This window comes from Lepidochelys olivacea (genome assembly GCF_965140295.1).
Source record: "Lepidochelys olivacea isolate rLepOli2 genome assembly, chromosome: 14".
Classification (NCBI taxonomy): domain Eukaryota; kingdom Metazoa; phylum Chordata; order Testudines; family Cheloniidae; genus Lepidochelys; species Lepidochelys olivacea.
This window is the reverse complement of record NC_140424.1, coordinates 23,777,562-23,798,948: the sequence shown is the minus strand read 5'-3', so window position 1 is coordinate 23,798,948 and position 21,387 is coordinate 23,777,562. Positions and strand designations below refer to the sequence as shown.

The window sequence follows — 21,387 nt, the reverse complement described above, 5'->3', positions numbered from 1 at the left end:
TTGTGAAGCAGATAGGTGTTATGCCTGTTTTATGGATGGGGAAACTGAGGCACAGAGGTGAGATGACTTGCCCAAGTCATGAGTAAGTGGCAGAGCCAAGAATAGAGCCCTGCTGCTCCCTGGCTCTGTAACCCTCCTAGGCTCCTTCCTAGGTGTGTATGATCCTGACGGGGTGGAGGGGCTTGTCTTCCCATGACCCTGAGTGCTATGCTACCCAGAGGGTCTTCCAAGCCAGGCAGGTCAAACCAGGGGCCAGACTAAAGAGCAATCCACTGGTCCTCTAGGTTGGGGAGTTGGGGTTGTGGATAAGGTTAAACCCTTATCCTGTAAAAAAATACAGTTGTGAAGAAAGTCTCAAAGAAGCCCTGAAAACACACAAATGATCACAGGGCTAAAGGGACCTGGTCTCCAGCTGTTGTTACTAGTCCCTGTTGTTGCACCCACAGTGTCTGCCAGTGTTACGCTGTTCAGCATTTGCTGCACAGCAGACACCGAATCTGCACCTTTTGCACAAATACCTGGAACAAAGTCTTGGCCATTGGTGTCAGCTAAACAGAGGGGCTTTACAACAGCGCACATTCCTTGGTCAGCCAAAGCCACTGAGTAGTAGCCGGGGAGTCTCTTATGCTCCTTAGGGCTGTTGCAGTTGTAGTCTCCGAGATGGGATCAGGATGTCCGGGGAATAGTGTCTATCCCTGGGCAAACTCAATCACTCTCAGCAGGGCTAGCATGTCTACAGACGCCATCTGTAATTATGTGGAGGCTTCAGTCAGATTGTCTGTTTTTGAAGGCTCTTGAGCATCCCCTTGGGAAGGATGTCAGGGAAAGTGGTTGATTCCTTTTGATTGGGTCTTAATCTGGTGCAACATGCGGACCCTAAACTGGCTGCATGGATGGGCTTGGGTGTTAAGAGGTGGGTCAGGAGCTTGGAGATCTGGGCTGTATTCCTGGCTGGGCCACAGACTCATTTGTGCCCTTGGTCAAGTCACTTAACCCTTATGCCTGTTTGTCCATCTGTAGCACGGAGATGCTGGTCTAGCTCACAAGGGTTGTGGGGATTCACTTGCTATATTTGTAGAGCACTGGGAGATTGATCCCCTAAATTAAGGTGCCGTGTAAATGCAAAATATTGCTTAAAATGCAGATTAACCAGTGAGGAAATGTGTTACATGATAGGATAGGAGAGAAGTTTCCAAATCAATTGAAGAAATTAATAGCCTAAAATCCTAAATCTGTCCCTATTACCTCAGTCTGGCCAAGATCGCTAAGGCCTAGCTTTCCAAAAGGGATGAGGGATTTTGGTTACCTGACAGGAGCTTGACTTTCAGCCTCTGCCCTCGGACAGTATATCTGCACAGCAAAGCTCCTAACCTGGGTAGACAGACTTGTGCTGGCAGAGTCTGCACGAGTGTGCTAGAAATAGCCAGGTGGGTGCTAAGGCTCGGGCTGGTCACCTGAGCTCAGACCCAGGTGGGTGGGTGGCCACCCCAAGCCCCTCCACTGGGACTACAACATCGCCACAGTGATTTTTAGTGTAGTGGTGAGAGCCCCGCCAACACACATGTGTCCAGCCAGGCTGGGATGGTCACTCCCAGCTGCAGCATTGTCAGCTTCTGAAACTCACAGGTTCCTGTGATGTCTCCCATGGGGCCCTTGGGCTGGTTGGGGAAGAACTAGAAATGCAGCGTGACTCCTGGAAGGTTTCTGTGGACATCACTTGCTCACACGAGTCCTGCGCTGAGTAGCTAGAGGTCTCACGGACCTGCACTCACTGAGTGCAAACTGCTCTGGGAGCATCTCAGAAGCTAGAAGCTAGTCTGAAAAGAAGGACCTAAAGGGCAAATGTGAGACCCGATGGGTGCTCTTGTCAGGAAGAGAGAATGGATTGGAGGGGTTAGGCACAGTATGTAAGCACCAGTCCATTCAGTTTCACTGTTGTTGTTATGATTGTTTGTGATCAGTGCAATGTTTTAACTTAAGATGAACAGGAAGGGGGAATGTGTTCAAGACAGTACAGATGGATATGGTCTCGGTGCTCTTAGCTTAAACACCAACTTCTGGTATCTTCACAGTGGTTGCTAGTTTTTGGAGCCGTTCTTTGTGGCAGTCTTGTATTCCACCAGTTCTCTGCGAATCAGAGCAACAGCGTTACGTTTATTTCTAGAATGAGATCAAGCTAGGGCAAGCAGGGTCTGAACAATGCCATGAGAACCAGTTCCTTGCTAAACCTTGGAGAGCTGCTCTATATATGAATGCTGCTATGTTGCCATATAAATATTTTAGTTATCAAAGATCTGAAACCTTGAAGAGCTCCTGAACAAGAGCTGGATCTTTTGCCTCTGAAGCGGAAAGCGGAGTTTATATGTACAGGACCCACCTTTGGTGCAGCGTAAAGACTAGTTGCTCAGTATAGTATATTGATGCCTTATCAGATACTTGTTCTCTTTCATATGCCACGCTTGCTTCGAAGCTAGCCAGTTAATGAGTTTTGCATTTGTTAACCAATGTCAAGATTGTGTATAAAGATACAAGCGTTCTTTCTCAAGTCTCACCAATGCCTTGGCATAGAGCAATCCATGGAGACTGTATCTGATTCAGTTTTTACAGATTCAGAAAGAAATCAAGCACAAAGAACAGAAGGCAAAGGACTAGACTCCTAGGCTCTGGAGCGCAGCTGAAGAGTGTGTAGAAAGGCAAATAAAGACTTGGCAGGTTTCCGTATCCAGTACAGAGTTATCAATAAACACACCTGTCAATCCAGCGGGGCTCAGCGTCGTCATCTTTTGCAGAACTCCCAGAAAGATGTCCCAGTAGATGTCAGATCTTTGAAGGTGGGGACTTGTGCAATTGTCCAGAGACACCTTGGCCAACAGGCAGGGAAGGTGGGATGTCAGGTTTCCACAGCAATGTTCGTGTTCAGCTGTCCTCATGCAGAATAAGCTTTTGGGCGTTAGTTCATGTTTCTAGAAAAACAATGAAGCCCCTGTGTAGCGTGAACATGCCTGTCAGCCCAGCAGGCCCAGATATAACTAATAAAACACAGTAGCAAAGGAAGGGCAGCTGGGGCACCCCCAAAACATATGTTGATGTTGTGACGTGGGAGCTGCCGCCTGCCCAGGCAAGTGTGATAAAGGTGTCTCTCTCTCACATTCCACCCCACAATGCCTGCCACTTGCTGCGCTGTCTTGAAATACATTTGTCCTATCCCAGCCTTCCTCCATACCTTGCTCCGAGATGTGATGGCCAAGCCAGCTTGGTCCCATTGTCTCCAGGAGTAGTTTGATCTGGAGATAAACTACTATTCAGCCTTCACTCAGTGCTGCCAAGTGGGGGAATTGCTCAAAAGATTTGCAGGGTCTTAAGCTGAATAATGTTTTTAGTGTGTCTAGAAGAACGCAGGAATTGCCAGAGCAGCTCAGAGCCAAGGTCCATCCACCCTTGTGCCGTGCCTCTGACCGTGGCCAGCCAGATGCACCCTGCAATAGAAGGTGAGGGATAATCTTCCCCCCATCTTGTCTCCTCCTAATCCCACAGAGAGTGTCTGAAACCCTGATGCATGAGGTTTAATGGCTCTTCCAAAGATGCTAGCACTGTCGTACTCTCTGGACTGCGCCATGGTTTAATGGGTCCAGGTGTTCACTAGGGTAAGGGAGCTAGCCTATAGTACGAGTCAGGCCCCTCCCAAAGCACCTTTTCCCAGCTAGAGGCCATCGCCAATAGCCATGGCCATGTCGCCCTGACTCAGAGTGTGCCAAGGGGCTCCTGCGCCCCCCTCCTTTGTTCCAGTCTCTGCAGGGGCGGGACAGGTAGTGCCAAACCTCCCTGTGCAACAGGGCGTTAGCAGGGAGCTGCAGACATTCATGGACCTTGGGAGCTGAAGCCCATCCGATTTTCCTCAAGGTCGTTGCTTCCCACCCTCACTTCAGGGAGGTCACAGGAAGGACCCAGCACGGCCTGCTGCCTCTCAATGTGGCTGCCTGCAGAGCTAACGGAGTTGGGTGCTCTCCTTATGTGGATAAGACTCACCCCCAGGTGTTGTAACTCCCGCCCGGAAGCCGCCTTTCCCCTTAATGTCCTGCGAAGCAAGGGACGGCTTGGCTCATTTCTGGCCCCAGTCATTCATTTGGGCTCTGCCACATCAATAGTTCATCTGCCTAGGATGATGTGCTGTCAGAGGGCTTCTGGGCCTTGCTCAGCTACAGCGGGGAGCTCGTCGCAGGTCCCTGAGGACTCTGCTGCCCCAGGAAATGGCAGGGCCGTACAGGGCACCTGTGGATAAGAACCAGCCAGTATTGAAAGGGGGCAGCAATCTGCTGGGGAAGGTCTGCTTTGGAAAGGGCTGAGAGCTGAATTCTCCCATGCTGCAGCCATTCGCATGCTGACCGTCATGCACTGGAGCAGTAATTCACTGGACGAAGCCAAATTGGGGATGTTTTCATTTCCCAAGCCTGCAGAGCTTTGTCGCTCAGCCCTTCCGCCGGGCACAGCTTGAGAGGGAATGCTCTGATGTTTCACCTCATTCGCATGCCAGCATTTTCCCCAGAGGGCTGCATCACGGCTGCTAGATGGCAGACTGATCCAGAGCATCTTCCCACGCAACGAGAGCCAGCCATTCTCAGGAATGTTGCGTGGCTGTAGTTATGGGCACGGCGTAACTGGCCCCCTGTAACGAATGTGCCTCACGAGATTCAGGTGCCTCTGAGACAAGGACAGAGGCAGCATGGTCGAGTGGTTGGAGCAGAAGACAGGGAGTGAAGAGAGCTGAGCCCTAATTTCTGCTTACTCACTATGTGACTTTGGAGAGTCACTTTCCATCTGTAATCCAGCTGGGCTTCTCATGTGGAGCGTTCCCCACTGGTTTTGTTCCCATGCTCTAAGTCTTCTTTCATTGCTAACCCATCCCCTTCCTTTGTTAGTGGGGTGGTGGGGTTGCTGTTGAGCTGACATGGTTGCAAGAGTCCCTTTGTCATTTTAATTTTTATGCCAGTCTTGACTGGACACTGAAGAACGCTGGCTCTGAGTTGAAAGGTGAGCAGCTCATCTTCTCAGCCTGTGATTCTCACAGTGCTCCAACCAGCAATTTGCTGGCTCTGGGAAAAACTCAGTCCCTCTACTGTGACTTCCAAAGCGGGCAGAGCCATTAGCACTTCAGCAGGGGTCTCAGGGCGGTTCGGTTGAACACAGGATCATAACGTTTGCCAGCTCAGTTCAGAGCATTGGTTGTGGCCAGGCTGCACGTGGCCAATCTCTGTAGAGCGGGTGGGTGAAAATACCTCTTAGACGGACCACCCCCGAATGAGAATACCTCACGAGCCTTGAAGAGGGACTGGTTGATCTGAGCAGGGGACGCTGGAAATGCTTCCATCCTCGGCGTTTCTCCAGGAGTGGCCTCGTGCCCGGTGATGATCCTCGGCCCGTTTATTCTAGCCAAACTTCGGCTATTTTTACTTCAGTCAGGAGAGAGCAAACCCCCCATGTTTTAAGGCCCTTTGTCCCTCCCCCTCCTGCCCTAACTCAGCAAGCTGCAGGAGCTGCTTTCTGTCCAGAGGCAGTTTAGAATCAAATTGGTTTTATGGCCCTGCAAATTGGGACATGCCGTGAAGATGTAACTCTGCCCCTAAGACTCCATCAGTAGGGGGTTGTGTCACTCAGCCATGTTGTGTATTAACTCCTTTTGAAATTCCATTATGGTAACACTCGGAATGTAAAGCTCAAAGGTCGGGAAATTAAAAAGCAGGTTCTCATGGTAACATTCCCCCTGGCTGCACTGCACATCTCGCATATTTCATGTTACATCCTGGTGTATCCGATGAAGTGAGCTGTAGCTCACGAAAGCTCATGCTCAAATAAATTGGTTAGTCTCTAAGGTGCCACAAGTACTCCTTTTCTTTTTGTGAATACAGACTAACACGGCTGTTACTCTGAATCCTGGTGTATGTTAATGTAAATACCAACCCACTTAAACAACAGCCTGGGGACTGAAAACATCTGCCATCCCCTTTGGAGCCGGGTGCATGTGGCTAGGAGAACTCTAGGCTTTTCTTGACTTTTGAGTATTTAAATTGGTAAATCGATTTCCCTGGAAGTTTTTTTTTTTTAATCAAGAAAGAAGATCGCAGCTGTTCAGTTTGCAAACACCTCCAGTAAGAGCTCGTTAGAGGCTGGTGGAGTTTCCAGCTCTGGCAGGGTACCCAGGAACACCCCCAGCTCATTCCAGCCCCACTTAGTCAGTTGTCAGAGCCTCTGCAGGGTCATAAAGAAGCTTTCTGTGCTGATCCCTGTGCCCGGAGACACTGGTGTACGTTGCGGGTTTTCCAGGCAGACGATAGCTATGATACTGACTTGGCAGCACAGCTAGCAAACGGTGAACGCCCAAAGGAGTAAAGATTGCTGCTGGCTGTGGACTAACCTGCACTATGACTGTTTTAGTTCTGCAAAGAATGATTTGGCCTTTTCCTCAGCGACTGCGTGCGAGTGAGAATGCCGTGAGTGCTAAAGAGCAGCCATTCTTGAGCTGGGTGGGAGCTGCAGGAAAGCAGCTGCTATAATGGTGGTCTCCTCTACAGTGACATCCACCGATGGTGACTGATCCAGAGAATTGACTCAACCACTGGAGCAGACAACTACCGTCGACAGAACTCTCCAGACAGGGAGCGTCTTCTGACCCTGATCGCTGTGCAGTGCATCCTCAATGGCCCCTTTCAGGAAGCTGCCAAGGTTAAGGAAAGCTGGATGAGGAGCCTGTTGCCACTGAATCCCTAGGATCTTCAGTAAAAACCAGAACCTTCAGACTCTGGGTGTTGGCCCATCACATAGGCCTGCCCTGGGGAGCTCTGAAGCTGAGAGTGGCTCTTGGAGCTGAAAGATGGTCCAGCAGTCAGTGCTCTAGCCTGGACCAGCTTCAGCTTCGCCACAGGCCTGGTCTACGCTAGGAAGTGAGGTCATTGTAACTGCGGCGCTCAGGGATGTGACCAGTCCAGATCCTTGAGCGACACAGTTAACCCCACCTAGCCCTGGTATACACAGTGCTAGGGCAACGGGAATTCTCCTTCTCGGGGAGGTGGGGTACCGGTGCCAACCAGAGATCCCCTCCCAGTGGCATAGGCAACATCTTCAGCTGCAGCATTTTAAGTGTAGACAAGCTTCCAGCCTTCCTGTGTGACATTGGCAAGTCATTTAGACTCCATTCCCCCTCTGTACAGTGGGGCTAGTAATGCTGCCCTGTCTCTGGGGGAGAGGAGAGGGGTGAGGATGAGCCCAGTAAAGATTGCGAGGTGCATAGATACTATGGTGCTGCTAGAAATACCTTAGCTAGAGTGAGAGGTTACTGTGAGAGCCCCAATGAAAGATTTGCCTCTCTTTCCGGAGGACGTGTAAACCGAACCTGGAGCTCCACGTAGAACCTCAGTCCAGCGCCATAAATTGATGAAGATCTAAACTAGGAGAGAACTGCCAGAGCCTGGTCAAATCAAAGCCACATCCAGGGCACGTGTGGAAAGTGTCAGCCTGGAGCAGCTCCCACTGTAAACCTCTGTGGTTGTTTCCTGACACACCAGAGAAAAGCTTCTCCCCACTTTCCCGGCTGATGTCGGCTTTACAGAGGGAGCCCCTCCAGCTTCTTAGAGCTCACAAGCAAATGGCTGCCAGGTGGTGGTAGATGGTGCCTTTGGGCTTCTCTGCACAAACACTGACTGCACAGGGCCTCTACCCCACAGGAGCAGGCCATGCACAACGTGGACCCTGGTGCTGCGCACTCCCGGTTCCCTGTCATGCTTGGTCTATCCCGCTTTGAAACAGGATGGGAATAATGCACACTAAGTGGTAGCACAGTTCACAGACACCCTGGCTTGTCATGAATTAAACATTTTTTTTTTTTTAGACAAGTCCTTTTACATCCTACCCTGTCTCCATAGCAGAGAGCGCCGGATGGGAAACCTATGGGACAAGACCTAAGGGGCTAGAGCCAAGAAAAGTGCACTCATTATAGCCGGCAGTAGCAAAAATATGACGCCCTTTTAACAACACATACCGGCTGCTGCCCTAACTAACCCATCAAGCTTTGTGTGTGTGTGTGTGTGTGTGTGTGTGTGTGTGTATGTGTGTACCGCTCCCCATTACTGGATGGAATCAGAACTGCTCTGCTGTGGCTCATATACCCTGTACTGCTGACAGCTGAAGAAGATTCTCCTTGGAGCCAGGGAGCTCTGAGTTCTATCCCCTCTGCTGTGTGCAGTTTGGGGTGACCATGGCAAGCAACACAGTGACCACCGTGCAGTTCTTGGGGCAGCAGATTTGTTACGGGGACCCTTGAAACATAAATGCTGATTAGAAAATACCCAGCAGTTTCCCGGGGAGATAGTCTGGAAGCAAGCGCTAAACCAAGGGGCAGCTCTGCCTTCCGGCTTTAGCTGTCCCGGCCTGCTGGCTCCAGTAAGCCCATGGGGAGGTGTGGGGCTTGAGCTGCCTGGTTCAGATTGTATCTGGTGAACAGATCCCTTGGTTGTGAGGACGTGGCCCAGTGAGCATGTCCAGCAGCTGGTAACGCTTTGAGTGCCTGGCTCTGGGAGCCTGTTAACAATGGGATGGTGCACGCTCCCAGGGCCTGGGTCTATGGCCCTGCAGCTCCCCAGTGGGCAGGGAGAGTTTATCTCACAGTGGGATGTAAAAACCCTGGGCAGGAGGAGCCCAGCCCGCTGGAGGCTGATCCCGTCTCTCTGCTCAGGGCTCCCATTCAGCACAGGACTTGCACGAGTGCATCACTTGAGTCGTCCCATTGACGCGTGGAGCTCAGGAGCATGTGCTGGGGCCTGTGCCGAAGGGAGGCCTGAGTGACAGGTGGATGGCTTGCAGGACAACACCCTGCCCTCCTGCCTTAGCTAGCCCTTTGTTGTCGCTGCAGCCCTTAGCATGTCTAGGAAGGCAGCTGGAAGGAGTCGGGCTCCCACCTTCCAGCACTGTGTGGGGTGGGGATGCAGGTGCATTGGCCACAGTGTATTGCTGTATTCCTCATTTACTAGCCTCTCTTGTCTTCTCGCTCTTTAGGACAGTAAATGGCTTTGACCAAGGCCCCCCTCCAGGCATAGGATCGTCCAGACCCTCATCAGCGCCAGGCATGCTTCCTCTGAGTGTATGAACAGCCGGGAGGACTTTGAACTAACCCTTTTCTCAACCAGAAGCCCCCCAAGAAAAGAACTGCTTCTGAGTCCTTCCCATTACCACCCCCTGCTGGAACTCAGCCTGCCTTGCGGTGTGGAGCAGCGTTGGAGCCAGCCCGCTGCCTGGAGGAGTCCCAGCACACGCACAATCCTTCACTCAATGTCAATACAGTTTATTTTCTCCTATTGCTGTAGTGGACGTTCTCTAACATGGTCGCAGTCTGTTGTGGGTCACACAAGCTGATACGTGTGTTCTGTCTCACGGGATGCAGGAGTCTCACTAGCCAACAACTGATCCTCAGCCCTTCACTCTGTACCTTTCCTAACTTAGGTTTGATAGGATGCAAACGGCTGAATCTGTGTTTCCAATCCCTCTTCTCCTAGCAGCCTGGCACTTAAGCACATGCTGCTACCACAGTTTCAGTATGGAGGGAACCATTTTTGAAGGATGCCAGGTACGGTTTAGATGTGTTAATCCTATTTGACAAATGCCCTGGGAAGAAGACTCCTGGCCTCAGACAACTTTTTAGATGCATGAACATTTCACTAACGTTCAAGGAGAATTAGAGTCTTGCTTTTGCTACTCTGAGAAGCCACTAATTGTGTTGGCAATGCTGCCAATGCAGTAGGCCCCCTAAAAATGTGTGAGCATTTAGCCAGTGTTCAGATCTGTGTCATATAGAACGACTAGACTTTACAGTGCCACCAGTGGGCTTCTGTGACAGTTTTGGGCCACTCTGTACCTTGTGGGTCTGCAAAACGATGTGTTTGTGCAATTCGCTGTCTCTCTCTCTCTCTCTGTGCCTCAAAGTTGTTGGATTTCAAAAAGGACATGCAAACCTGCCAGTGGTTTGGTCCGTGGGTTTAAAAATCTCCCTCTCCAGTCTAGTCCATCCCACCTCATTTGGCTTTGTGGGTTTCATTTGTAGGAGCCAACTGATTTATTTACAAATGCCACGTAAAACCAGTTGCCCAAATGGAAGGGAAGGGGTGGAGGAGAATCACCACTTAATGTTAGGGGTTTGTACGTCCCTTTTTCCAGTGCATCCTTTGCTGCATTTGACTGTTTACATTTGTTTTATTGTATATAGGTTTGTAAACAATATCTTTGCCTAAGATATTTGTACATAACTTGGGCTTTGTAGCTTTATTTATTCAGAATCTATATGGCATGTTTAAAATAGGACAGTATCATAAGACAGTTGCGACAAAGATCATGTGGTTTAAAGAAACAAAGTGAACTTCCAAAAAATAAAGCTCTTTTAACGTGGAACCAGTGGATTTTGCAGAAAAGAAGGTGGAGGCTGTTTTGTGGGTGATTTCGGGGTGGGCAGGTTCCTCACTGAGTTGCCTGCTGGGGGAAGAGAAGATGGACAAGCTGGGCTGCTATTTCCAGGTGGGATTTTGTTCATGCCAGAACAAACCAGACTCATGCGCTCTTAGAGACACTTGTCACCACAATTGTATGTGACGTGTCTTTTCAGCAGTGGGCCTGAGCTACTGCAGTGTCTGAGCGACCTGTTGGAGTCCTGCCCTGGGCCCTCCTCTTGGCTTTGCTGGGTTAGGAATGGACAGGGAACCCTGCCTGCAGTGACCACTCCCAGGACAGACTGGCTGTGTAACAGAGTGGCCTGCTCTGTCCAGGGGAGGTGACTGAGCTCAGTGCTGGCATGCTGGGCTCTCACGATAGGAAGGTGCCCAGCACCTGTGATCTCTTGGACAAGGGGCACGTGTGTGTGTGGTAAGAGGTAGATCAGGCTTAGCTAAACAGTGCACTTGGGCCTTTAGCAGAGCTGAGCCTCTGCTCAGTTTCCCACGGCACTGACCTCATGGAACACCCAGCACATTGCTCCAGCTGCAGCAAGCTGAGCTCTCTCATTGCTCCCACAGAGCAGTCCGCATCTAGCAGGGCTTCGCTCCGCAAGGCAGGATGCAGCAGCCCTTGCTCCAAGGGCCCAGCTCCTGCCACCATGCTGTGGAGCCAGGCCTGCTGCATCCCACCCTGCACAGCCAGGCCCTGGCTGTGGGGTTTGCCAAGGACTTGCCTGGTCACTCGCTACAGCTGCCCTATCTCCACCTGACACAGAGCCCACTACCCCTCGCCCCTCCATCCCAGCCTTTGGTCCTTGCTGGGGAAAGGCTGTTCTGACCCACACAGAGCCTTTGGCCTCAGCCTGCCTTGGGCTTCCCTGGCCCACACAGCTCAGGGAGAGAGGCTGTTCTCCCAGTGCAAACACACCTTTGCGCTGTGCTGGCAAATCCTGCTAGGCGCACCAGCTCGGGGGCAGAGCGCAGGTATTGCAGGGGGGCAGGCAGCCACGTCAGCAGACTCAGCCTGGTTGAGCCCAGGCCCTGTGAGCACCTCCACAGTAGCAGGAGTGATGGCCAGGTACCTGCTGAGCTCCAAGCATCACCACAGTGCTGTGCCTAGGGGGGGTTGGCATCATGCTCACAGAGCCTCTGCCAAAGCCCCATCCAGCCGGCCTGCATGAGCACCCCTTCCCTCAAGGATAGGCCGGCTGCTTCCGGGAGCCCCAGGAAACCTGCCTTGGCGAAAACTGGACGCCCAGCAACCCTAGCAGGCTGGCTCCAGTGGGCCCTTTGCCATTAGAACAATGGTCTGGTCAGGGCAGGGGGGCTTTCCTACCAGCAGGTTCATTATGGCACCAAACTCTGACCTAGGCTGTTTCCTTCACACCAGGGCAGGGCCACAAAGGATTGACACCGTGACCAGCAGCCACTTCTCCCATCCCTTGCAGTAACCCTAGGTGTTGTCCTCCAAGTACACCCGCTACCCCCCTCCCCCTGTTAGTCTCTCTAGAGCCTGGGATTTTGGAAAGAGCCAGTCTGAGCTGCTACAAGTCCCCCCTGCTGCTCCTGGGACACACACCGAGAAGAACACAATGAGGGACAGATTTGCTGTTCCACGCTGGGCTTCCCCATGCGCCCTGCAGCTTGGCTACTCGTCCCTTACACGGCAATTCTGCTGTCCTCTTCTGGCACGTTTTAGCTACTACAGCTCTCCAGGATCTGCAGCAACTTTCTACCATCTGAAGGACGCTAGAAGCCCCTCAGCACAGGAATTGCCAGACTGCCTCAGCTCCAGCTGCTTTAGAGAAAGGTACAAGGACCCTGCTACGGGTAGCTGTGGGATGAATCTGTCCCAAGAGAACATGTCCATTGAATGCCCAACAGTTTTAAAGCCTCTCTCTCTAATTAAGCAAGCCATGTCCCTGTGCATGCTGCCGTACACAAATCGAGTGAGCCCTGAAGATTAACGGTCAGCTGCAGCTAGTCTCTGGCAGGTGTGGATTTTAATACTCACCATTGAGCCCCACGGTAGCTCCACTCCCCACATCCTGGCACACAGAATGATTGGTTTCCCAGGAGCCAGGCAGGATCGGGGGGTTCCCATGCTGACAGAAGTGGAGTGGAGTTGCAAGCAGCACCCCTCTTCTCTCACAGGGTAAATGTTTATAGGCTCAGCGCCACGTAACAACAGAGCAGGTGAGAGAGGGAGGGAATCTGCCTATGCTCTGGGTACTTGGCATGAGCTCCGCTGTAAGAGTTCAGTTCCAGGTCACCCCATCACATCCTGGAGTGGGCTGGAGCAGGCTCAGGACAGCTGCTGTTCTGCCCGGAGTGCACAGTGCAAGGTGAAGCTGAGGCAGCAGCTCTCTAGGCACACTGGGCCAAGCTTGTGAGGTGCAGGGTGTCCCTGGCTCTGCTAGGAGTTATGCCTGGGAGATGCTGAGCCCCTTTCTCCACAGCCTTGGGCCAATAAAGTGATAACTTTATTCCACACCAGTTTTATGCCATTCCCACCCCACTCATTGACATTTGGGTAGGGAAAGGACAGCACTGCTCTTTGATCAAAGTATTATCAGGGACTAGAAGAAAGGGTTGCTGAGAAAGCTTGTCCATGACAAAGAGTGGGGGTTGTGCAAGCAACCAAGATGCATTTTAATGTGACCAAATGTCAAGTTCTAGCCTAAGAAGCAGAGACTGACCCTGGCTGATGCTGTAGCTGAACAGGCTGATGCAACCCTTGGTTGTACAAACAGGGGAATCTCAAGGAGTAAGGAGGTTTATGATCTCTGGAGCTGGCACTGCTGTGACTACTCCTGGAATACTGTGGCCACCTCTGCTGTCCAAAAGTGAAGACTTGATAAATTGGAGAGGGCTCAGGGACCACCATGAGAACAACTGATGGATTGGGGAAAACATGCCTTATAATGAGAGACTCAAGGAGCTCAATCTATTTGGTTAAGGGGTGATTTGGTCAGTCTAACAGACAAGATATAACAAAAGATCCAAGGGCTGGAAGTTGAAGCTAGACAAATTCAGACTAGACAGAAGCTGCACTGTTAAACAGGGAAGGTAATTTACCATTGGAATAGCTCACCAGGGCGAGTGGTGAATTCTCCATCACTGGTGATGTTTCAAACATCTTTTAGAAAAACAAACATTCAGTCACAGCTATTGGACTTGAAGAAGGAATTAATTGTGGGAAGTCCTATGGCTTGTGTTATGCAGGTCAGGCTAGATGATCACAATGGTCCTGTCCGGCATTAAGATGCATGAATCCCCTCCAGACAGAATGACCCCACTTGCTGTACCTGGGATGGGAAGTCACTCAAACTCCAGCTTGTGCGACAGGCAGCATGCCATGTTTGGAGTAAGGAAGACCTACAAAACCACCACACCAGAGCTCTACTGGAGCCATTATCTCCCCAGGCAACCCCAGATCCAATTCAGAGTCCATGGCTGGCTAGCAAGGTCTCTGAGCACAGGAATCAGCGCTTGGCTCAGTTTTTGGTCCATGTATCACCTTTAAATCCATAGGCTCTTCAGTCTTTGGCATTTGCCGTGTGGAGCCAAATGTTCTCTACATTAAGAGCAATTTTGTTCTCCACCTTTTACTGTGCTAGTAACTTGTGCTTATGAATCACTGTGTATACTGGCCAGGGCTTCAACTGCTAATGAAAACGTTATACAGGCCACCTCCCAACCTGGTTCCCTGCAGGAACAGGAAAGGTTTTGAATTAAAGCCATCCACCTGCACTGTGGTTAGGGAACAGGGCCTGATACATAACAGACACCTCTTTAAAGCCCATGTGCTGAAGCATTACAGGCCAGTCATTTCAAAGGCTAATTTGCATCTAGTGACAAGACACGGGCCAGCTATAGAAATTTGTGGGGGGAAGACCCTGAGCTGTGTCTTCCCTGTATGAACTGGTATGTTGATGGCCATTATCTTTGAGGACTTCAGTTTATCTACAAAAGGGTTCGTATAGGAACATTTATTTCCAAATAACACCAGCTGAAGTCAATAGAAGAATCCAAGGTCTATTTTGGGTAGACTAAGCAGACCATCCATAGTCCAATCCAGTAGGGTAAAGGCAAACTCTTCCTTCAGAAGCACTCCTCCAAAGCTTAGCTCACCTCCTCCCCTATAAAGTACAGCATGCAGCCAGCAGTTCAGGACTCCAGGGGGAATTGCCAATGGATGTTAACAGAGTTCTTATGCTGTAAATCTGAATTTCCCCATTCAGAAAGACCTCAGCTTTGGTTAAAGGCCAGAATGGAGACAAATCACCACAGGAAGTGTGCATGGATGGTCATTTATAAAACAGATCCACGTGGCTGCAGAGTACCATGCATCTCCCCACTTGTGTATTTCTAGTAAGTTCCATGATTGGGCGTGCAATGAAAAAAACCTGCTAAAACTGGACTGGTAACCATGTCAAAAGCACTGGACAGGCCCTTTATACTCTATACAAATCAAAATAGGCTAGCTAACAGTAAGAAGGGAAACAGCAGCTGCCAAAGTCATATTCTTGTTTATTAAGTCTATGTAGGCCTCAGGAGCTAGCTTTTCTTGTAAGTAAATAGAGCAGGCATCAGTATCTATAATGAATAAATTTATTGTCTTACAAAAATCATTGTCTAGAAATATGGGTATACAAGAAAACAAGATATTTGCAGTCAGATGCCTGGTGGTCAACAGCCAGTTCAATTAAAAAATATCCAAACGCACAACAAAACCTTTGTAACAGATGTTAAAGCTTTTAACCCAAAGGAAAATCATGTTTTCAAGCACATTGCAGTGGGATGAGATTTCATAGTTAACACTGATTCTTTATCACTGAATATCAATACCACCACTTTGACTAGAGAGGTACATGATATGAAGCACAGTCAAAAATTAATACAGTAAATCATTGTTATATAGGCAAATTATATATGTAACATTGTCTTAGTACTGTAGTGTCTAAGGCACTTTCTGTAATGTCAGTTTTTCAGCTAGTTAAACAAAAAGAATGTAACTACTTGGTGTAACACTGGTCAAAATAAAAACCAAAAGAAAGAATTCACATCCACTGGCGTGTCAACTCTCAGGCAGGCAAGATCCATCTTTTAACCTCTAAACTACAGAGACTCCAAACAAGCCAAAAACATAGTACAGTACAGATGGTCCTGCTGCTTTAGGCTCAACAGCTGGTTTTACACAAGGCTGGCTCGGGTATTTCTTAAACCTGTATCTCATGGCTGCGAAACTCCCTCATGTCAAGAGGAGCAGCAGCTATTCAGCTCCATGCTCTGAAGACTACTCAGCCAGCAGTTAAGAGTAAATTCCCATCCTGAGCCTCTGCTGTTCCATGTTTATTTTTTCCATGTGACGGGTGTTCATATTTTACTAGCCTTACTATGTACAGATGCCTTCGGACTGATAACAGGTCTATACAGATGCGAGGTATTGTACAAATTAGGAACGGTGATAATATTCAATTTAACTGTGGTGCACAAGCACTAATTGATGAAGCAGATGCCAACACTACTTCAAAATGATATGGCGGGTTAAAAATGGATACTATTCATTCAACCCTAGATTTCCTTCTGAACGCTTCCGAGGCCTGTTCACAGTTTACTTGCTGATTGTGTGTTGCTCACAATAATTAGGAGAAAAAGAAGAGAGACACAGGAGCAGTTTGGTCTTCACAGTGCGCCAACAGATGCGTTACAGCCGAGGGCCACGTGAGCACAAAAGAAATGGAAGGGTGTTATCTGTACAACAAAGCATGCATAGTAACAACAATGGGTCTGCCCCACCCAACTACCACTTGGGAATGAAGTTTCTGAATTGATAGAAAAGTTGTATCCTTCACATGATGCTTTATAAAATGGCTTTACAAGGAATACCTGGGAAAGAGATGCACTGAACAGAGAGAGTTTACTAGATATAAAAAAGCAGTTGTACCTATATTGAAGCAGGGTACAGTATAGTGAGGCTACAGAGCCTTAAGACATAGTTGACCTGTGATAAGTAACCTTGTAGCATGCCAATATTACATAAGGCAGATTCACGGCCACAAGGCAGTTTGCTGGTCAGGTAAGTCCTTTGCACTCCACTCTGTGTAAAAGGGCTCTGCATGCTAATGGTGTGACACGGCTCTACTCGGTTTGGGCAGGCTGCGTTTCGTTGAGGTCACTGCCTTTGCTTTCTGCATCGTCGTCAGAAAGTTCCAGAGAAGCACCTTCAATATGCAGCTGGCGTCTACCAGATCGACTTGAAGGGAAGGTGATAGGGCCACCCCTCCTAGAAAAAAAACCACCAAATGATTGCTGAATGCAGGCCTGTGCTGCTCACTGTCTAGCCTGTGGGGTGAATGGGTCACCTAGAAAGCCACCAAGAGGTATACGGTGGAACCCAGAAGTCCCACCAAGTCATCTACCCTTCTAGTCACTAAATACCTGAGCATCCTACACTAAGGAGGCTCCTGAAACCTTCCCTGGGGCTAGGAGTTATACCCCCGCCCCCCAAAACGCTTTGTGTTTATGTCAATGCACACCACCTTCCCTAATGTCACGTAAGCCAGAAGCAGGGCAAGGAACGGAGTTTAGTACATTTGTGGACATTTAATGGCCCCAGATACAGGAACATCTAACACCAGCAGGAAATGGGCTCTCACTGCTACAGCACATGAATAGTGAGAAACACTGACCACTAGCTGATATCTGACTTGTGGACAACAAATGCTGTCGAGTCCTGCAACCCGACCAGAACCAGATGGGATCCAAAAAGTGTCAGGTCAGAAAAAGTCGGCTCTCCTCCCACAGGGTCGGTGCTGCAGTGGTTGTGCACCTCACACTAGCCAGCCATCACTGCCCCGTGGCACTGCAGCACACACACCCAGCCCAGCAGAGGGTGGTGGGTGGCCGGGCATGCAGCGACCGACGCATGCAGTGAGGCTGACCCCATAGGCAGGAGGGGGGCGGCGCTGATTCAGGTTCGGGGGGGAGGGAAGGGGAAGGTTTAAAAATGAGGCCCGAGCAGACCTCTGAGATGCTGTACGTTATAAGAACGAGAACTGAGTTACATGCACTCCAGCACGACAAGCAACTCCTTCCATCTGCACCGCAGCACTGCCATGCTCTTACAGCTGGCCGGTTCAGCTGCTCTTTGCCTCTCCCACACTCTGCTCTGTGCCTAGCTCACTCAGTTCCCCTCCCTCTGTACTTCAGACCACACATCTTTCTTGATGTGCCGGAGAACCATTCCCAGAGAGGGTACTGAGCTGGATTCCAGCCAGAACAAGGCAGAAATAAATGGTTCTCTGTCACTTACATTAACAAGGAGCTGAGCCCCCTTACAGCATTTCCACAGAGGCTGGAATCAATCACACTGACTAAAACCAACCCACCTGTCAGAGCTAGAGCCCGGAAGGTTTGGAGCCAACAGACTACAAGGATCTTCATGAGGATTTACTGATATTTCCCAGCGTAGACCCTGGTACTCCAGATTCCAGTTTGAAGTTCCTTTGTAACATTACTGGCTCTGCTACGGCACTTCCAGACGACCCTGGCATCATAGAAGCCTCCCACCCTGCAAGTGAGTTCCTGTAGCTACTTTAAAGCTTCCCTGTGGCTTGTGAAGACCTAGGTAAGATGCTGCCTGTGCTCAGAGCTCCTTCCAGGGCCCAGGCCCGCAGACCGGCTCTGCTTACCTCAGCCTGTTTTTCAGAGTGCTGACTTCCCGGCTAAGGCCCTCATTGGCCTCCGTGGCATCGTCTAATTCACGCTGAAGTTTACGACGGGAGGCATTCACACGTGTTGCTTCTTCTTCAGCTTCCTCCAGCTGGCGTTTGAGCTGCTTCATCCTGGCATTAGCCTTCTCCATCTAGGGGAGAGAGCCAGGCTGGGACCACGAAGCTTGACTCAGCAGAAAGCTGAGCAGCTGCAGCTGAGTGAAGTTTTGGGGTAAGGCAGAAAGGAAAGAGCTGAATCCTTGTCTTTCACAGTCAGCCTCGCTGGGGATTTTGATTGGGATGGGACAGAACAGGCTCACGTGTAAAAGTGGGATTCTGTCCTAGCCAGATGTCTCCTGAGTGAGTGAAGCTCCTCAGATGCACCTTATGGAACCCACGTTTAAGTGACCAGACTATCATGCTATACAAATCTCCAGCTGAAGAGCTGCAATTCATTCTTGCAGACACACCAGTTGTGTCCTACCTAGCAATGGGGCCTGCAGGATGTAAAGGAGAGACGTGCTGGTCCCTCACATGGAGCCTACATGGGGAGATCACCCACACCTGCCAGGTGCACAGTCCCCTCTGTCTCAAATCCTGGCAGACCAACAGTGCTGTACTGATTGCAGTGTGGGATCCTAGTGGGGTTGCTGAACTCCAGCTCGAGCAGGTGAGAGCACCAGGCTACACCATGGCGCCCATACACAAAGGCTCCACTTGTCAGCAGCTTGCCTGTAGCTGCTGGTGGTGAGATGTTTTGGGATGGGAGTCAGGGCCACTGTGAAGGCCCCTCTCAGGTGGCTGGGGAGACCACAGAAAACGCCGCCCAGGGAGAAAGGAGAGAGAAGGCCCCCGAGTTCCCAGCAGAAGCAGAGACAGTGTAAAAGCTGTGCAGCTAGAGAAAGGGAGTGCAGAACTACCCAGCAGCTCCACCTGGATTTGCAGAGGGCCACTGTGAGAACTTGGACCTTGGGCTCTATTCTCATTGGGATTCATTGTTATCAGCAAGCATTTGAACAGGGTTTGTTTTATGTCTGGTGTGGGGCTTTTGCAGCAGGAGTTTCCAGGGAGTTTTCTTTCCTCCAGGTTGATTGTGAAGTCTGTTTAGTGGGGCAGCAATTGTACCTGAGGCTCTTCCTGGAGCACGTCTGCAGGAGTTTGGGTTTGGAGCACAGCTGTGCACCTTTGCTTACCTGTTCTTTGTACTGGTCTGCATGCCGACGCTCATCTTCCACCTGCATGAAGACTTCTTTCAGTTTCTTCTCTGTACGACGCACCAGCTTGTTAGCAGCTGCTCTTTCCCTAAGAAAACAGAGCAATGTTAACCCTAGGATCAATCAGCCTAGGAATTTTATACATTGGTTCACTTGTAGCAGGGTTCTCTTTCCAGAGCATAACTAGAACACGTGGAATTCAGTGCTAGCGTGTCCAGATCTGAGTCACACTCAGAAGCACAAATGGGTTTGATTTCTAAGTACCTTTCTAAAATGCTATCTTGTAATTGTGCTGGTTGTAACTGAAGGATCTAATCTGTCAGCACAGGAGCAGAGTGGGCTTGGCTGTTCCATGCTAAAACCAGGGGTGCTTGTTATCTGAAGTGGGATTCAGTTGCAGTGCTTTAACAAGGGCATCTGCTAACCATCTGCAGAAGAGAGATGGTTTATGGTCCTCCCCCACAGCTGAAGTACAATAGTGGATGGAGGGAAACGGACTGAAGATTTAGAGGATGGTTTTATCACAGGGAGAAATTACGGTCCTAAAAGAGAAGGCTGCTTTTTTTCCCCTGGAGCCGGGCTGCCTGGTCCTTGGGCAGGACATTAAAAGCCATCATTAACACAGAAAAATAACTACAATACCAAAAATAACGAGCTGTTAATGGACTGTTCATTGCACACACTTCCTAATTCAGGTTGATAGAGGGTTGTGGGGGTGGGCGCTATCAAACTACCAGGGTCTGTATCACTGGCTGTGCAAGGTGCTTACATGGCTGCACCACACTGTGGGATCCACTGTACTAACACAAACAGCATCACAAGGAGGCCCCACACCCAGCTAGTCTGGGGAAAGAACCAGCTCAACAGTTTCCTCTGTACAGTGAGTTGACCTTGAAACCCAGATAAGGTGAACATAATGTAAAGCCTCAGTCTTTTTATGCTGTTCAGTCCAAGAGTGTCCCTTCAGCAACTGAGTCCTAGCTAAGAAAATCCAATTGCTGGGACTGAGATGGGAATATTTAGTACCTATGAGTAGTCCTGCTAGGGCCATGGAAGTTTCAAATAACCAGTGTTGCCTGTATTTACTTGGAACACCAAACTACCATCTCTTCTTACTTTGCTTCCTGCTCAAGCTGTTCCTCTAGCTGTCCAATCTTAGCTTCCAGAGCAGAAATGGTTGCCTTGAATTTAGACTTCACAGATCCCTCCAGCTCCTGCAACTTGGCTTTCAGTTCTTTGTTCTGTCTCTCCAGCTGCTGGCGCGCATTTTCACTCTTCTGGGCAGCACTCCGTTCTCCAGCCAGCTCTGAGTTGAGCGTATCAACCTTTGGGAGGGCATGAAGAGTCAGTCATCTGGCAACATTCAAAGCCTTCATTCACCTTTTATACTGTACACTTAAGGGAGATAAAAGTGCCCAAAGCAGCATATGCCAAAGATACTGCACCTGCAGTGTGGTCTTCCTAAACCGGTCATTGAGGAGTTCCATATTGCTCTGTTCCTCTTCCAGTTCTTCCTCCAGCTGTGCAATACGGGCTTCCAGACGGCGCTTCTCATCCAGCAAAGCTGATCTGGAGGGTGAAAGAAAGCAGGTGGCATGTTACATGGTCCAACCAGGTAACGCAGTAATTACCTCCACTTGCTTTTAATAAGTCAGCAAACTCTCTCCCGATGCTGCAGTACCTATGCCAGTCATTCCCTTCATCGGGAAAACAGTGAACCAAGAGGTCAGTGTGGGGCATGCAAGTGCATTAGTAGAAGACACAGTCATTGCTGCTTATAAACAGCCTCGGACAGGAGGACAGTCCATTTGATGACTCACTTTCCAGAAGCACTGTTTGCAATCTCATCAGCCAGCTCATCCCGCTCTTGCTCAGCATGGCGACGAGCTCTTTCAGAGGCAGCAAGATCCTGCAAGGGTCATGAGAAGACTCATTTGCTTATTTAATACGCAGACTAAAATAGCACTGGTGACCTCAGAGCTCTGCAAA

The 21,387-nt window shown here is 49.8% G+C and overlaps 2 protein-coding genes across 10 annotated transcripts in view; one reads left to right on the top strand and one right to left on the bottom strand.

The window, feature by feature from the left end:
* NDEL1 (nudE neurodevelopment protein 1 like 1) overlaps positions 1-10,434 on the top strand; it is a 43,617-nt gene extending 33,183 nt beyond the window's left edge. For 6 of the 7 annotated variants that reach the window (XM_084647536.1, XM_084647532.1, XM_084647534.1 and 3 more), the window contains one exon: positions 9,043-10,434. In XM_084647536.1, the coding sequence (XP_084503662.1) occupies positions 9,043-9,133 (91 nt within the window). In that variant the 3' untranslated portion in view covers positions 9,134-10,434. The other variant, XM_084647537.1, reaches the window with a different exon arrangement.
* Positions 10,435-15,061: 4,627 nt separating this feature from the next.
* Positions 15,062-21,387, bottom strand: part of MYH10 (myosin heavy chain 10) — a 143,465-nt gene continuing 137,139 nt past the window's right edge. For all 3 annotated transcript variants that reach the window (XM_084647505.1, XM_084647506.1, XM_084647507.1), the window contains 6 exons: positions 21,219-21,307; positions 20,844-20,967; positions 20,515-20,723; positions 19,378-19,486; positions 18,164-18,336; positions 15,062-16,755 (listed from right to left, as the gene is read on the bottom strand). In XM_084647505.1, coding sequence (XP_084503631.1) covers positions 16,611-16,755; positions 18,164-18,336; positions 19,378-19,486; positions 20,515-20,723; positions 20,844-20,967; positions 21,219-21,307 — 849 coding nt within the window. In that variant the 3' untranslated portion in view covers positions 15,062-16,610. The remainder of the gene's footprint in view (positions 16,756-18,163; positions 18,337-19,377; positions 19,487-20,514; positions 20,724-20,843; positions 20,968-21,218; positions 21,308-21,387) is intronic.